At 48.6% G+C, this 17112-nt stretch overlaps 3 protein-coding genes across 3 annotated transcripts; all 3 read right to left on the bottom strand.

The window, feature by feature from the left end:
* Positions 1–223: 223 nt before the first annotated feature.
* On the bottom strand, positions 224–2794 carry GGS22DRAFT_65084 (MFS general substrate transporter). The gene is made up of 5 exons (XM_047967672.1): positions 2242–2794; positions 1843–2152; positions 1731–1789; positions 1118–1676; positions 224–1060 (listed from the first exon to the last, which is right to left on the bottom strand). The coding sequence occupies exons 1-5, from the start codon at positions 2336–2338 to the stop codon at positions 373–375; spliced, it is 1713 nt and encodes a 570-aa protein (XP_047822769.1). The 5' UTR covers positions 2339–2794; the 3' UTR covers positions 224–372.
* A 10115-nt stretch (positions 2795–12909) lies between these two features.
* Positions 12910–15142, bottom strand: GGS22DRAFT_65047 (fungal-specific transcription factor domain-containing protein). The gene is made up of 3 exons (XM_047967671.1): positions 14925–15142; positions 14507–14852; positions 12910–14428 (listed from the first exon to the last, which is right to left on the bottom strand). Exons 1-3 carry the CDS (start codon positions 15011–15013, stop codon positions 13052–13054), a joined length of 1812 nt encoding a protein of 603 aa, XP_047822768.1. The 5' UTR covers positions 15014–15142; the 3' UTR covers positions 12910–13051.
* GGS22DRAFT_196710 (dihydrodipicolinate synthetase) lies at positions 14882–16765 on the bottom strand (the record flags this gene model as incomplete). Its single annotated transcript, XM_047965877.1, has 4 exons — positions 14882–15880; positions 15962–16240; positions 16300–16565; positions 16627–16765. The coding sequence occupies 4 exons, from the start codon at positions 16763–16765 to the stop codon at positions 15611–15613; spliced, it is 954 nt and encodes a 317-aa protein (XP_047822767.1). The 3' UTR covers positions 14882–15610.
* Between the last annotated feature and the right edge of the window lie 347 nt (positions 16766–17112).

The following is a 17112-nucleotide window of genomic DNA, read 5'->3' as shown; positions in this document are numbered from 1 at the left end:
AAAAAGAAAATATGGTGACTCCTTGCCCAAGTGTGATTCCCGAAAACCGTTTTTCGTTTTGGTGCCATTGTACATTGGTATCGCAGTAATTCCCTTCCTCAGAAATAGAGATAAAATCTAGTTGCCCAACCCAGTCTATGTAAGTAGTAAGTAGTAGAAATTAACCTTTTTTTCCCAACCGGAGATGTAGACGACCAGGCTAAGACAATTCGAGAGATGTGAGATGAGAGGCGAGAACGATCCGGCGCCAAGAAAGGAACAAGTCATTAAACGTCGTAACCCAAAAGTTCCAAGCTCCCTGTTATACCTGGAATCCCGCCGAGAATGAAATGATGGCCTCGCAATAGGCCAGGAAATTACTCCAATTCCAATCTATGATCCAGATCCAGATGAAACAGCTCGCTCAGCGACCTGGGTATCTTCGGGTTGGCCGCCTTCTGCGTTGTTAGCAGGGACCACCGGCCTATCCGCACGAGTTGGCAGTTCTTTGATCTGGAGCCCCACGATCGCACCGCCAATGGCCACGAAAGCACTGCACCACCACGCCAAGCCCGAGTAACCTGTCTTCAAACCGACAGCATAGAGAATTCCAGAAATCGTTGGACCAAACGCACGACATAAGCTCGCTGTCGATGCTGCTACGCCGTTGATAGTGCCGAGGGCCAAGTGGCTGGGTGCTGAATCTGCGGTCAAGATCGCGTTGCTCGGATATGCCATGCTGGCAAAGGTGCATTTCCAAACCAATACCATTCCAACTCCAACCATGCGGTACTTCTCCGGTAAGAGCACTAGATACGGCGTAACCAAATAGAGTAGAAAATAGGCGAGAACTAAGAAACGGAATAAGCGGCGGGCACCGAAGTGCTTCAGGACTGGCGGAATGATGAACATGTTGACAACCAATTGGTAAGCTCCTTGGGCGCTTAGAACGATGCCGACCGTTTTGCTGTCGAGTCCGAAGCCATCGACAAATTTGAATGGTAGCTTAATCGGCATTGGCTGATCTGGAGGAGCGGTGCTCAAGAATACTGGAAATAGCTGATCAAAGGTCATGGTGTGACTTGGAGTCCGGGTTAGTAAGAGTTGAGTTCTCCGACTCAATGGCGGGAAAACTTACAAGGCTAAAATTCCGAACGAGATGATATTTAGGATTACCGGTCGAGTAAAAATCCTGGACATTCCAAGATTCAAATCTTCACGTCCACTTTCGAGTTCGAGCGAATCCCACGAAATCGAAGGTACAGAGGCCGATCTAATGCGTGGTGAGTTTTCAGGCGAGTTTTCATTCGTCTGATATCCGGGTAGTTGCTCATCGTGATCCAGGAGTGGCTGGGCTTCCATCTCGGCCATTTTCGATTTTTCGTCTCTTGGCTCGGCGCATTTCCGAAAGACTGGTAAGCACGAAAGAATCCAGTTTCCAAGCGCTAGTCCGCGATCCGGCTTCAATTTCTTCTCCGCATGGGTTTCCTCGAGAAACAAGATTCCGTTGACAACTCCAATGAGTACGATAAGCGCGCTGAAGAGATTGGGAAGCAGATAAGGATATCTGTCCCAGATGGTTCCTGGAGCGAACAAACTTGGGTAACTGATACATGGCCTGGCGAGCGCGCCGCCGATCATTGGACCGATAATCGATCCTAGGCACCATACGACGGGCATTATGGTATAAGCTCGAGCTGTCAAAATTAGCTATCCGGCTTTGGAGCACCCAACTGCCATGACCGACTCACGCTGATGCTCCTTGGAGGTCACCAATTCGGCCACGGTTGTCTGAAGGACGCCCATATTTCTGGCTTGGCATTAGTAGATAGTCTCAAAAATGATCGGAACTGCTGGTCGTACCCGTTCAGAAGTCCTCCAACAGCTCGAGCGATGAGAGCAACTGTCAGGTTAGGGGCGAATCCGAATATCAAGACGCTAATCGCGGTACCGATTAGACCCGTGAGTAAGACCGGCTTTCTTCCAACTTTGTCACTGAGACGTCCCCATAAAAGACCCGTTGAGAATTCAGCAAAAGTGAAGGCTGAAGTGACCATGCCGGCGTAAAATGAGATTCTGCTCTTATCCTCGGTGATGTGAAAGTCCTCGATCATAAAGTAGATGTAGGGAAATATGCCCATGAAAGCAATTGGCTCGCATATTCGACAGATTGCTAGTTGGCGGCATATCAGCATGAGCTCCACCGGGAAATACTCTCCTACCCCCCCTCAACTACGAGAATGGCTATTATTCTTGTCATACCTAAAACTAGCATCTGCCGTCTCGGGAACGGTGGTACGGTGCTATTACGCTCACTCGTCGAAGGACGGGTGTCCCTCGAAAACAAGATACTCCTCATGGTTGTGATAGTAGGTTCCGCCGAGCCCCGCGCTACATGAAAGGCTCGAAGGAGCGGAAAGCGGGAAGAGAGAGCACGGTGGCGGAGGGTTAGATAGTAGATAGTTGCGATACAGGGATACCGGATCTGAGACTAAGTGATGACTTGGAAGGTTCCCTCAAAGTCTTAAGTTGGAGGAACCTCTCAAGTGTCCGGGACCTGAGTGTGGAGGGGGGCCCTCGACGGCTTTTATGAATCAGGCAATGTCAGGGTCTGGGTCAGGGTTAAGGTCTTTTGGAGTCAGGGTGACGAGCAGGAGTGACTTGTCAACCTGGTACGGTTGAGTTGTTATGGTCGACAAAGGGCTGTGTGTAAGATAAGCTGCAGCAGAAGGGAAGCAAAGGTGAATAATCAGCTTGGCATGACGGGAGGAGAGGAAAGAAAGCTGATAGAAGTAGACTAGAAACAATCCAACAACTGGTGGTAGTAGACGTATCCATGGCGGGAGACGGATATTAAGTCATTTAATATTGGAACCAGCGGTGACAGATGTTAGGGCGAAAAGCAAAGTGCCAGTGCAAGTGCAAAGTACAAGTGCAATAGATGATCCTTCCAGCGGTGCCAGGTGTAACGCGGCGATGGTCTCACAAGGTATGGAGTCCCAACTTCGTGGAAACAACTCTCATGGAAGCCCAGAAGTGGACTGCTCCGGTGGATCCCTCATCCCATGTTCGAAGGCGGTACGGGGTATACGATGACATGTACCTGCGAATGAGAAAGTCGGAACTTGGCTCCAGAGGAGCCTTACGAGTTGCATACATATACATATACATACATACATGTAGAGGGGGAGGAGGTAGGAAAGTGGAAGTTGTAGCCCGCAGCCCGACTCGAATGACCACGCGGGTAGCGGGAAATGTATTTTTTTTGTTCCTTCACTCTTTCCTTTCGACAAGGATGACCAGGAAGATGGAAGCAGCATGGAAGGAAGTACCAAGCACCAAGGACCAAGCACTACTAGGCTGCTAGGTAGCTACCTGGTAGGTAAGGTAGAGTAAAGTAAAGCATCCATAACCATATACCAGGTACCCAGCAAAATACATACCAGCATACCCGGCATAGAACATTGCACGCCGCGCTCAGTGCTGCACATTACCAGACATTGAAGGGTTGACGACAAGTACCAAGTACAGAAGGGATCCCTACTAGCTTCTTTACTACCCTCCTCCGGCACTGGATGTGCATTGCTGCATTGCTTCCTCTGACAGGCGTGGACAAGGGTTGAAAAGTAGGGTAAAAAGTAGTAGGGTAAGGTTAGGGAAACGTAGTGGGAAAAAAAAAGCCACTCTAGAGCTGCCGGTGTCCGCCAGCTTTAGAAGCAAAGAATAAAAAGGGTTGTGAACCTTTCCCTGTTAGGTTTAAGCCGTTCAATAATAAGCTAATAAAGCTAATAAAGCTAACACAGCTAATACAGCTAATAAAGCTGGCCGGTTATGAGCGTCGACCTCATTGGCAATTTCACCACACACCAAAAAAGCTGAACGGTGGAGCCTGCCGAGGATCTGAGCGAATGGGCCTGACACGACACTTTTTAGTTCTGGGAGAGATGGGATGTAGTGAGGTTGCTTGAGCACCTGGCAGTCTTGCGTCCAAGCAGCGGTGAAGGATTATCCACAGCCTTTTTTCACTCTCTCTCTCTTTCCCCTGGGGCTGTTCGTGAGCGAGGCTAAAGAAGGCAATCGGAGAGAAAAAATAATAATAATATGATAATAATAAAATAGACGACCCGACCCCCAACGATGCGTGACTAAAAGTAAGTGGGATTGGATAACGGAAATAGCATACAAACTGGGGTATTTTGAGATGAACCGAATGGCCGGTACGGGGGATTGATAGAAAAAGCGTTTACCATCCAGGAATGACGCAGATTATGCAGAAAGCCTTCAGCCCGCCAAGCCTCGTTTTTTTTTAATGTAGGTATGTATAACGTATAACGCATCATGGATGTTTATACAGATACAGATACAGATACAGATACAGGCTGATACAGACAGATACAGGTACACATCTAGGTACATAACCTTGGAAATATGGGAAACGTTGGAACCGACGATAACCCGCCAGGCCGTTCTGCCCGTCCCGCAGCCACGAGAGAAGCCACCTGGGCTTGATGCTGGGCACGAGGGCCACGAGATTTAAGATTTCATTTTTCTATTTCTATACGTGCGGGCGTGTGACGTGCGGACGCAACAAGACCTGCACCCACGAAGTCGGAATACGGTCCCCGTCTTCTTTCGTACCATGCGTATGCTGTGTCACGACGGTAGTCAGCGCGACGGAATTGCCGCGCTTGGTATGTTTCGTCGGTGCTGCTGCCCGTTTTGAAGCTCTGCTCTGCTTCCATTAACATCATTAAAGTCATTACGTCGGCTCTGCATATCCGTCATCATCGTATGTGTGTATGTATGTGTGTACGTGACCCCGTCGACATTAGCATCCTTAGGATCTTAGCATACCTAGTAACGGCAGAGAGCAAAGTTATGTCTGTGTCTACCTAGTGTAGGTAGGCTTCTAGGGCTGCTAGGCTAGAATATTATGTATGTCTGTGACCGCTTCACACGTCATAGAGAAGAACCCGTCTCATCCGCGCCTGAGCCGGGTTCTCCATCGTATGGGCGGTCTCTATCTCGGAGTGTGAATGAGGCGAATTTAGTTGGTAGAGACGGGTTTTGGGTAACGATGTCGTTATCTGACGATGGTACTCTTACCGTAGGCGGGCAATGCAACACAGTGTACAACGCTTTATCCTTGCTGTAATAACCTTGCATCTGGGCTGCTGGGTACGTGCGGTAATCGTTTTTTTCTCCCCTTCGAAATCTAATATCAAAGATCTGCAACTTTGGTACCGGTCTCTGCCGCCGATCAAATTGATGTACAGGTGTATCTGGGTATCTGGGTATATGCAACTTCTTCACCTTGTGCGGTGGCTTGGATCTTGGCTACTCCCCCTTTCCAACTGGTCGGATTACCGTCCCACAATCCCACCCGATATCAAATCTGTCAGTCTGTAGTCTGTTCACCACTTGGAGCTAACAAAGCTAGCTACGGAATAAATCACATGTACAATATATCCCCGATCCCCGATACCTCCCGGGCTAGCTATAGAATTGCCGTGCAATACGGCGGTGGGGATTGTTGTCTTGTCAGCTGAGCGCATCGTACACGTAGCTTGACGATCCGAAAAGGGCGTTTGCGAGTTTCGTACAATCTCACCGTCGAAGACCCCACAGTTGACATCTCCCCGATGGGAATTAGCCAGGTTTCTTTTTTTTTTCTCTTTTTCTTTTTTTTCTTCCTCCCAGAGCCTAGAGCAGGCTATGGAACATATCCGTAACGTTCTAGAAGAGCGGTGTTAGGCTAGTCCCTGTCAGACCATGTGGCAAATGAAATTTCATAATAATATGTGTGTGCTCGGTGCTCACATAAGGGGGGGTTCCTCTGATTCTAGTTGGGACGAGGGGTACATCGGTGCATTGGTGCAGCACAAAGCGAGATGAAGATGACATCTTTTCTTTTCTTTGCCTCCCTTTTTCAAGCTTAGGGTTATCTAATAGTAAGGGTCTAAGAGTTCCGCGGCGTATGAAGCCGGCGTACCGGATGAGATCCGGTGAGCCACCACCACCGCTACCACCACCACCTGAGCACGAAACATGCGCGGCTGCGGAGAAGCCGAGAATATTCGAGCAATATCTATTACGAAGTGCGTATTTAGCGAAAAGGCATTCGCAATAATTGCGAGATCGCCTGTTTTGAAATTAGATAGGACGCGTCCTTCTCGTGTGTTGAGACAGCTAGAGACTAGAGGCTAGAGATTATTAGAGACAGCGCGGATGACAATGGGTTCCAGGGCTGTAATCTTTCAATCCTTCCAGTCTTTCCAGCCCTTCTAGGTTCTAGCTGGGTTCTAGCATAGTATGGAGGTAGCTAGGTACCCGGGTTCTGCAGGCTCCATGTCTGCAGGCTCTGCAAGGCTCTGCGCAGGGATACTCAATCGCTCACAAATAACAGAGATTCGTTTTCGCCCTGTTAAAAGACGCACGGCTATCATGATCATCCAATATCGGGGATGCCATATGGCGTAGTTTCATGTGCAAGGATAACCCTTGGCTGACAGGCTTGACCCAACCATTTGGCGCCCTGATATTGAATACCGGAAGCTTGCCGTTTAGGAAAAGTACAATTCCTGTTCGCCCTGAACGCCAAGCCATAAGTCTATATACTTCGCTAGTCCTTATTTTTTTTTCTTGCTTAATTTTTTTTTCTCCTATCCCTCACTATTTCATTCAGGGTCCAGGTAGATCTGATTTTATCGTTCCAGGAATTGCTCTCTTTTGGAAAAGGGGGGGATGGACACGCATGCAGAAACGATCATATGATCTGGCTATATGTCCCGAAACAAGATCGATATCGATGTTGTATTGTTAGGATCATCGACCCAGCATAACTTTAATCAAATTCGAGAAAGAGGCTGAAAAAAAAAGTTCCTAAGTCTGAGCAAATCGAGAGTAGCCAAATCATGCATGAATCAGTGGACACCCGCGATCAGACTGGTAACGGAAGGCTAGATTTAGATATTCTGCATACATGTGGAACATGCAATGTCGTGCAGCGGAGGTCCACGTTTGATGAGGCACGTCAACATCGTACACAACCTACTCGTTCCGGTCATCTGGGTGCGTTTGAAATGATGGGATTCTTTTTGCTCTGTTTATCTTTCCCATGACATCCGTATTGTGGCAGGGCCTGCTGCGTTGTCTCCAGTGGTCAAAGGGTTGTCGGGTCTCGAGGGACCGCATTACGTCAATAGCTCACCGCCCCTTTTGGTTCGGCATTGGACTTGAGGATAAAATTCTGCGGCGGTGCCCGATCAGAAACTTGCACGTATCAGCTGGTCGGATCAGAAGACGTCGAGTGCCGTGAAACTTTGCTGATCACTATGGATTCCGTGCTCTCTCCCTTGGCAGCCTGGCCCCCGAATTGTTTGTCGATATAGGCGGCGCTTAACGCGAAGTCTTGCAAATGAGTTGGTCGTTAGGCCAGGGGCAAGACAATTAGGAGAAGAGGAGTAATCTCGACCACTTGCGAGAGTACAACAAGTGTACATGCGCGGTTCGGTCGGGGAAGGCCTTCGCTAAATTCGACTGGAAGCTGTTTCAATCTCCTCCGGAACAGGCAGAGTCCCGAATGGCCGCAGCTTTCTCCACTACCCACCTTCCCCCCTTCTTTAGCGCCTTGCAGCAGCAGCCTCGTGGGACAAGGGGGAACCTAGACAAGCTGCTTGGTAACTTAGCTGCGTAGCTGGTGTTCAGCTAGTGTGATTCTGATTTGATAGAGCTAGGTTTTAGCTGTCAGACCGTTTTATGCCAGAACGATATCCCGTGCCTAGATAGCAGCAGCAGCAGCAGCAGTACCCTTTTGCTTCTTAACCGTAATAGGATGGTGAAGGTGTAACCGACTTTGCATAACACATATCAGCCACATAGGCTTTAGGCCAGGACATCTCGAGGGTCTATTATTGGAAAAGACAAGGACATATGCCTCATGTATGTGCGTATGTACGAATAGCAGGAGGAGTTCGCTGTCGGCGGTGAGACATTCCTTCGGCAGAGTTGACGACAGCCGGGTCTCGACTCGGCTCCACAAACTAAACCCGCATGCACTGAAGAGTCTAATGCAGTTGAGGTCACTAGAGAAAAATTGGAAAGAGGGAGAGACAAAAGAAAGGGACCCTTTCATAGAGTCCAGGCAGTCCGGAATATGCAGGCAATGCGGGATAATCGGGAATCCTAGATCATAGGACAGCTATGCAGTAAACGTACGGGGTTGAGTGTAAACACCAAATCGGCCAACGATGAATCGGATGTTGAGCCTACAAACCTGACGAGATACGGCCTGTGCCGGTGGTGGAACCGATTGGAGCCCACTAACGGGGGATAAGGCGGAAGAGAATAAGGTGGCCTGTCGGAAACATCGCAATGATGTGATGACGACTTCAAAGTTGCAGAGCCTTGTTCCCCGACTTCCTTGGTCTGGCCACCTTGGCGCGGTCGTTGATATCCGGCATTATCATCGTATATGATATCGACGGGGTCTCTAAGAATGACATCAGATCCTCGGAACCATGGTAAGTCTGAAACAAGAGTCAAGTATGATTCGGTAAATATTACAGGCAGTTAAATTTGCACGCTAGGTATATCAGATAAATGAAAGATGACGGGTGTAGGAAATAAAGACAAAAATCAAAATAGAATAGTAATTAAAGATGCATAACAGTCGATAAGATTGTAAAAGAGATGTGGGTGATAGGTACTATGGTAGGTACTTCCTACAACTTGAAACTTGACAGCCGGTTAATACGCCGTGCAGATCGACTAAACTGCCACGTGGGGAAGTACCGATTGTGTGCACCCTCATGTAGGATACTTTAACTTAAACCTGTTCGAGCTTGAATGCGGATGTAGGTAATTAATTGCAGGTGCTGACCTAAGAAGGACTGACTGCATACCTCGCTTCTTTAATTTTCGTCCGTTCAAGGTTATGTAAGTGGCAACTTTAATCTCTACGGGTATCGAGATGTCTAATGCAACTTGCTTTTTTGAAGATATGGAAGGTACTAGGTATCCATATGGATATATGCGAACTTTAGTTATTAAGTTTGCGTACTTGTAAACTGTAAAATCTACCTGTCCTTAAATATTTCTAGTTGTTAATCGGGAAAAATGTTTGAAATAAAAACCCAGTCTTAACAAATGCCAAATTTCTCATTTCTTTGAGGCTACCACAAACCAGCTCAACTTTCTAACACGCAAATATCTACTAGCATCCATGGATACTAGGTCAGAGCGTACATAAGCCGACATTTGCATGCTCTTATCACGTACTTACCTACCAGGTATCTAAGAACCCAAAGCCTGAATGGCTTCGTGACCTAGCTAAGTACGACACGAAGCATCAACAGAAAAAAAAGCAAAAGTAACCACTATTATCCAAATTTGGTTATGGTGCTAATTCGGGGCGTTCCCCACAGGGAATGCCTTCGTCATATCATTCAGCCACAATAAACATACATGGCATAGTATGCAGCAACCCGGCACGCCAGGTTACAGGTTAGTTACCTGTTCACGCAGCAATTAATCGTATGTGTTTCTTATAAGGTCTTACAGAATAGATCCAGATCCCCCCAGTTTAATTGGTACGGGCCACAAGTCCGCGGCTACCACGGGATCGCTGTCCACCAATCATGGGACTTAACTCCGGAAGAGCATTATTCACCGAAGTTGGGAATGATGGCGGCCTCTATCTTTAGGGATGCTAATGCGTACCGATGCAGCTCACGTCAAAGGGTCAACCGCAAACTGACAGGGAGTTACATTTGCCCAACCTGTTTAGGCTTCGATTGCATGTAATCCGGCTTAGCTACGTCAACCAAGCCCGCCAGATCTTCGCTGAAATTCACCGCGTTTGATCGGCTCGCCGTTTGAGAGAGACATCTTGCTTTCTATACACTATAGCTGGACAAATATGCGCGGCGCTTGGCCGTGCTACCCAGTTTGGCCCGCATATTGATGCTCTTCTTGGTTTATTCCGTCCCCGACATCCGGCTTATGCTGTGAATTCCGGGCGCTCCCGCTCGCTAGCTCCCGCTGCCGGGCAGGTCTCGAGCTCGAGAGGTACCTTCGTTACGAGGCTCTGTTTACAAGTTACCGGATGTCATTTCGTCCAATTGTAATTCGCTGAACTCTAGGAGGCAGGTAAAATACCTACCTAGACGTCTAGACACGCAAATGACTACGGCATTGGAAAATTTGCGCGATAGACTCGAATCTGTATACCGCTTCGCAGGCGACCGCCTTCGTTGCGTGCCCCTTTCGAATTGCATATCACCAATGTCCTGTGGTTCCCTTAGCTTCATTATTCCCGGCAGGTTAATGTGTCGTTCTAAAGCCTAGGATATCCCTATTATTGTATGACTGACTCATAGGAGTTGCTCTACATACATGAATCATCCTACATCGGAGCCATGACGTGCGGTTGGGTATCTATGTTTCTTTTTTTCGATACCTGTCCTTCTAAGGATCCCCGATTGTTCTGGCGAGGCACGGCGATCCAGGTGGTCATCCATTTAGTCAGCTTACCGCATACGACATAATATTCCAACTATTCCAACTTCAACAGTGACGCCCGGCTGTAACTAGTAATGGTCACATGCCGCCCACTCGACAGCCATCGGATCGTAACCTTCCACAACACGGTTGGCACTGTCCAGTAGCCGCAATTTTAACTTGAGCAGTCTAGCCTCGACCCCCCAGATCGCCGACGACGACACGCTGCTTATTCCGTTGACCGGTCAAGTCATTCCAGTGCCGGCGCTTATATTAATTGTGTTTTCTTTTCAACTGCAGGCCAAGATTCATTAAGAGGGTTGTAATACGCGACTAAGGTGACGGACGGCGTCGATATCTTTGCATCATTTTTGCATCCTTGCAAGTGTTATCTACCTGCAGGTCGTTCAACTCGACAGCGCGTCACGATTGAGATTAGGGTAAGCGGTTGTGTCAACGAATATATCGCCTTGATGCCGCGACCCGAGGAAAGATTACTGGGCAACGGTGTATCGGCCCGGGTCTTGAATCCGATCTACACACCTCCCGCCGTGCAGATGCAGTGTGCGATATGCGAGGTCCATACCTAGTACTGGGTGACCATCCTCTTGTTCCATCCCAACTACCTACTTAGGTACACAAGGTTACACACGAATATTGCGAACTATAACGGCACCGAATATGATTTACTGATGGCGCAAATGGCATGTTCGTTTATCGGCACATGTCATTTCATTATATTCCTCATTAACTCGTTTTTTCTTGTCATGGTTAAGCTTCATCGGGTACCTGCTAGGTAGTCAGACAACCTACTGCAGTGAGGGACTTTCTGACCCAGAAACCCGTCCGCAAACAAGCATTCTCTTATCGAAACCTGTGCCTTTGGATTACACAACCTGGCTCCATTTCCCCGCAGGTCGCGCGCCGTACCTGCGACATTTTTAGTAAGACGCATGGTATCGGAGACCTCAGCAATGAGGCGCCGGTCATCCGGGATTCGCATCCGCGTTACACGAGCGCCCCAATGTCTTGTCTTAGCTGCCTTCATTGTCTTCAGTATCTGAAAAATTTCTACGGGGCATTGGAGAGGCGTCGGTTGTGCTTCGGCTGCATTGTTGATGTGATATGCTCTGAGCATCATGTGAGCATGTCCGAAGGATACTAAGGGAAGAAAGAGGTATCCAACAAGACAAAACAACCTGATTCCCGAGACAGCCTCAGCAGCCCCGCTTGATTAGAATTGTCCACATTATGGACATCGGCGAGTTGCCAAGGTAGATGATAGATCGCTGGGCTTTACCATAGCAGGTTGACCGCTTGCAGCGTTTTCGTCGGATCATCTCCCCTTCGTAATAGTCTGTTGGAAATAAACCAAAGATGTGACGATTTGTTCTAGGCCTGATTCGGATAGCACTAAAATAAGCGGTGCTGATGAACCAAATATGCAAAGCTTCCGGACACACCTGGTAGGCTGAGCAGCTGAGGACAAATATCGACTACTCTACTATCCGTAAAGGGAAAGCGAGGTACCCAAAAAGCGCCAGGTCGTCGCTAGATTAGTAATATTGGTCCTCTTTTCGAGAAATTCGAAGCTCTTCCAACTTAGCGCCGTGCATCGTTCACCGATTCACCGAGAAACTCAAAGCGTGCTGGATTTGGACGATCGGAGAGCGAGGCACGGGCCGGCTTCTCCAACCCCCAAGGGGTAGGTATGTAAGTAAGCACCTTAACCAAGACTTGGGGCCTCTACGACATTGATAAAAGTTACTGATTGATATCTTCTTTCTCGATTCGCCGATAAACGGCGAGACGATTACGAGGTCTTCTTTTCAGTCACAGTCACATTCTGATGAAAGTAGAAAGCAATAGTTTCGACCACAGCAATCACCAAGCTTTAAGGGGAAACCGGATAGAAGATCTTTATCAACAGCCTCGTCTTCCCGGTGATACTGCTCTTACTGGGTTGCACAAAAGAATTAAGTCTCCCAGTCTGCCAGTGCCGCCTGAGACCCCTTGCAGCTGGGCAGCCACGCGGTCCTCGTAACGAGAGAGCTAAGGTAGGTAATGCAGCAAACCGCGACCAACGAAAAAACTCGGTCACATATCATAATGCGAAATTATCATGCGAACCGGAGTAGCCTGAGTTACAGAAACCGAGAGGTCGGCATAAACCCACAATACCATATTAGAAGCAATGTAAAATCAGCTGAAAGACCTGCTGAAGTTCGGTATTGTCTTGTCATAAATGACAGAAGCATGTCTTGCCGGTTTTTAGGAGGCGCTTCTTAGCAATTCCCAACAAATAGTCCGCGAACCTCTCGCTGCATTGGCGAGGCTTTTTTTTTTCCCGCGCCCGTCACCATAACCCGAATTCGCATGACCGGGGAAATAACGTGGGACGCTAATAAGACCCTTTGCGACGTTGCGAATTGCTTTTTTAAGCCTCTTAAGTAAGGGGGCTTACGGGCTTATTAGCCTTGAACCTTTGGGGTGTTAAGAGGGGAGACTAATTGCACGTCATCGACCGGATAAGGACAGCCGCCTCGCGGTATTGGGCTGTAAGCGGGGTTTCTCAGACGATCGCCCAACAGCTGTTGAAGACGTGCTCCATCACCTCTCGAATGTCCTGTCTGGCATTCAATGTGTCCTGGCGCTTCTGCACCTCCTCAAGGACCTGGCTCGTAATCCTGGCATTCGTTGCAACTTTCTCCATGCGAAGAATCTGCGATTTGATCCATGCTCGTTCGTCTCCATCCTTCTCTTCGGATCCCCACATCAATAACGGCCAGAGCATATTGACCGGTAACATGTCTTGCGCATCCCTATCGACGAGCAACTTTGCTAGATTACGAATGGTATCGATTGACTCGATGGTCTCTTTTGCCAGAGGGAGCGATTTGTATGCAACCCTATGTAAATGAATCTTACTTGCATGGTAGTTGGACAAAAAGGTCCGAAACGCCCTTGAAATTGTAAGGGCAAGATTTGACGAAACGTGCGGTGCCACCAGGAGCCCGGCTGATGCATAATCCATTAGCGGAGGCCGGGCATCGTATAATTGGCGGAGATCTTTCGAAATTTCAGCCGCAATACTCATCACTTCAGTCTCATCTTCCACGGTACCTCGGCGCCTATGGAAAGGATCTAGATGTGCAATTCTTCCGCTGAAACTTTGTACTTTCTGAAAGAACACGATGCCCGGTTGATACAGGATATCGAAGAGAACTTCTTCAATATCTGTCTCAGGTTGATCGCCGATTCCTAAATCGCCTCCATCGAGGCTACCGGGTGAGGCATATGATAAAAGCTTCTCGTCGATTTCGGATAGGAAAAGTCCCTCTCCACCGGCGGATACTGCCCTAGCATCTATCATGCGGATCCACGAGAGGAGGCGTATCTCGACGGCCCGAAAATGTGTTTTGTCTGATGATTGGTAGATGCCGAAAGCTCTTTTGAGATTTGAGTGCAGAAGCTCGTTTCTTCCTTCGAGAAGGTCTGTGTAACTAAGGAAAAAGAGAGTCGCAAGCATGGCAGCCCGGTTGAGGGCATCGTCTCTCTGCTGGGATGTATGGCCAACCTCGTCATGCCTAGTCAGCTCTGCGACGGTTTGTGCATAATGCTTCTGTGTGGTATCTGCTAATCCCTCGCCCTGTCTAGATAAGAGCAGCGAGGAAAATGTCAGGATGGCATGGCGTAGTATTGACGACGATCGGGACATGGATATGAGCGTCTGCCGCATAGACGCCCACTTGCTCTGGGTTTCAACCTGGGCTATGATTGGAGGCACTACTGATTGCACAAAGTAATCCAACAATGCCCGGTCACCTGACGGGATACTAGATGAAACGGCATTTTCCTCGAGAACGGGATATCCGTCGGAGTTGCTTGATATGGACACATCAAAAGTGTTTCCCATGGGAGGCGAAAGGGTCGTAGAGAATGACGGGGTCTACTTGCGTCAGCGATGTCCATACCTTCTCGTTTTCGCGATTTTAAGGGAGGAGATATTCAAAAGATGATGACGTACCATGATTGCATTTGGCAAAGCCTGGTCTACCACGGGCACATCCTGATTTCCCCAAGACGGGGGCTTCCAAATCTCTGGTCCATCCCACATGAAACTCGCATAGTTGAACACATCATCAAACGATTCTTGGGCAGAAGAAGATGAGGGCTGTGGTGGAATCTCGAGAGTTCTCGAACTTCCACCGCTATTAGTATTGCCATCAGATCTCACCCGATTAGCAAGTAATGTGCCACCCGGGCTATTCGTCAAGAGGGTTGAATTAGATGGTCTCCATCTACATTCCAAGTTCAAGCGGGAACAATGGCCGCATATGGGACGAATTTCATTACAGCGCACCTTGCGACGTCTACACAAGCAAATTTGTTTTTAGCAGGGGATCCTCAATTGATAAGGTGGCGCAAACGCGTATACCACCTACCTGCAGGTCATACAGCCATTCTTGGATCTGGCCGGTCTCTTGACGGGAGAGGCCGGCTGCTGCGGCGTTTGTGAGCCTGTCTGCTGCATCTTTTAGGTTGCAATTCATAGCGTGATGATTTCAAAGCTAGTTCATTCTTATACGAGTCCGACATTTGATAACATTGCATTCGATATAAAGATAGCCGTCAAGTGACCGAAAAAGAGGTCGGGCAAGTCGGGGTAGCGTTCCACATTTCTTTCTCTTTCCCCTGCCTTTTAATACTCCTAGTCATGTATACAAATCCCCACACCAAGTGTTCTTCTCCCTTCTCCACACGCGCTTTGGAGCTGGGGGAGTTGGGGGAGTTGGGGAGCCTGGAAGCCTGGGAGCCTGAAGATCCTAGCAGCCTAGAAGCCAGCAGGGTTAGGTAGCCCTGGTAGCTTAAGGAGATGCATTGATTTTTAGTCTTGGCACCACTGATCGTACCACCTCCAACCCAATCCCAGAGCCGCGGTTCGATCCCCTGACCAGTCTTAACGAATTTCTTGGCTGGCTTTACGCGATACATGATACAGTACACACATAATACCTACCTAATCTCCTAATCTAAATCTAGCATTCACCAAACGAGCGGTGACACTACAGAAAGCTATAGATTTGGAATCAATACAAGGTTGACTTTCTTTGCAGATAACTATATATATTTACGGATTCACCAAACTCGCCTCGACGCTCTCCAACGGCTTTACTACGTCGATGATCCAACTCTGTTTCTTGGGGTCGTCAAATTCGGGATAAGGCCGCCGGCAGTGACAGCTGGCTTCCGGATACCCCAGATATTTAGCGACAACCCATTTCGTCCCGTTGATCCCGCCCTTTCCGAAACCCCATTCGACCCCAGCCAACTTGATTTGAGCTTCGGCAGCTTCACCGAGTTTTCCTTGGTTGTATAGATCGAATAGCTGCACGCAAGCCTGATGCTTCTCTTAGTAACGAACTTTTCGAACGTCGAGACAACCTCAACAAAACGCTGTCGTGTTGGGGACGGGACTCACTTTGGGATACAGGTTGGCAACTCCAGTCACAGAGCCAATTGAGCCAACGGTCATTGCGGGGATGAGCCAATCACTCTGACCCGCTATGGCGGCAAACTCGCTAGGCTCGTATTGGGCTTTTATCCTGGCCACTTTTGCGATACCTCCACAAGTCAGCTTGACCCCTACGATGTTGGGGTGAGCGCCGAGTTTGGCCAGCATCTCCGAATTCACATCTATACCGGCGGCAACTCCGGGAAAATTGTAAACGAGAATCGGTATAGGACTGGCATCGGCGAGCTATTTCCCTTCGTTAGTATATCGGACGTCCGACCCGCGTAATATCAAGGTCTCAGTACCTCTGTGAAGAACCCGACGACTGCGTCTTCGTTCATAGCGAAATGAAAGTAACTTGGGCATAGCACCAATGTGAAATCGGCTCCGGCTTCGTGAGCTGCCGCCACATCGGCTATAACGTCTTTCGTGCTCTGCCCCGTACTTCCGACCGTAATCGGCAGGTCTGGCCGGCCAGCCTCTGCTGCTACCTCTTTCGTCAACTTTATAAGTTGGATCTTTTCTTCTCGCGTCATGGTGACGGCCTCGCCATTGGTGCCTGCTAAGACGACTGTCGTTACTGTGTTAATAAACCTGTCCCTGCAGTACGTTCACCATCGAGAGACACCTACCTCCATGGACACCAGATTTTACGAGAAAAGAGAGATGCTTCCTCTGCAAATCCCAGTCAATTTCCTGGCGTGCATCATTTTTAAACCACGTCAGGCTGGGCGGATGGATGCCTGGGGGGAAGGGTCGTGATGCCGGCATGACTTCTCAATTTCTCGATTTTTTTTTCTCAAATTTTAAGGGAAATAAACACACTAATCACAAGGAAGCATATAATTTACTATTTTTAAAGCACGAGAAAGCTAGGGACAACGGAAGTTTTGTACTTAGCCGCCACGCGACGACCGGGACGCGGAGATCCACCGTCGCTGCGGGGAGGCGACATACCCACGGGTCTGGTCTCGTTAATCTACCCAGCATGACCCGAAATCGTGTTTCTATCGCGCATCATGGCGTGTTTTCCTACGAGATCTATCGATTTTGTGGAGTTTTTGAGGGCGAAGGCGACGACCTTGGCGACTGGTACCCCCGTTAGCGTTGCCGACACA

The sequence above is a fragment of the Annulohypoxylon maeteangense genome (genome assembly GCF_022496945.1).
Source record: "Annulohypoxylon maeteangense strain CBS 123835 unplaced genomic scaffold GGS22scaffold_2, whole genome shotgun sequence".
NCBI classification, from domain to species: Eukaryota; Fungi; Ascomycota; class Sordariomycetes; order Xylariales; family Hypoxylaceae; genus Annulohypoxylon; species Annulohypoxylon maeteangense.
This window is presented reverse-complemented; position numbering and strand designations above follow the sequence as displayed.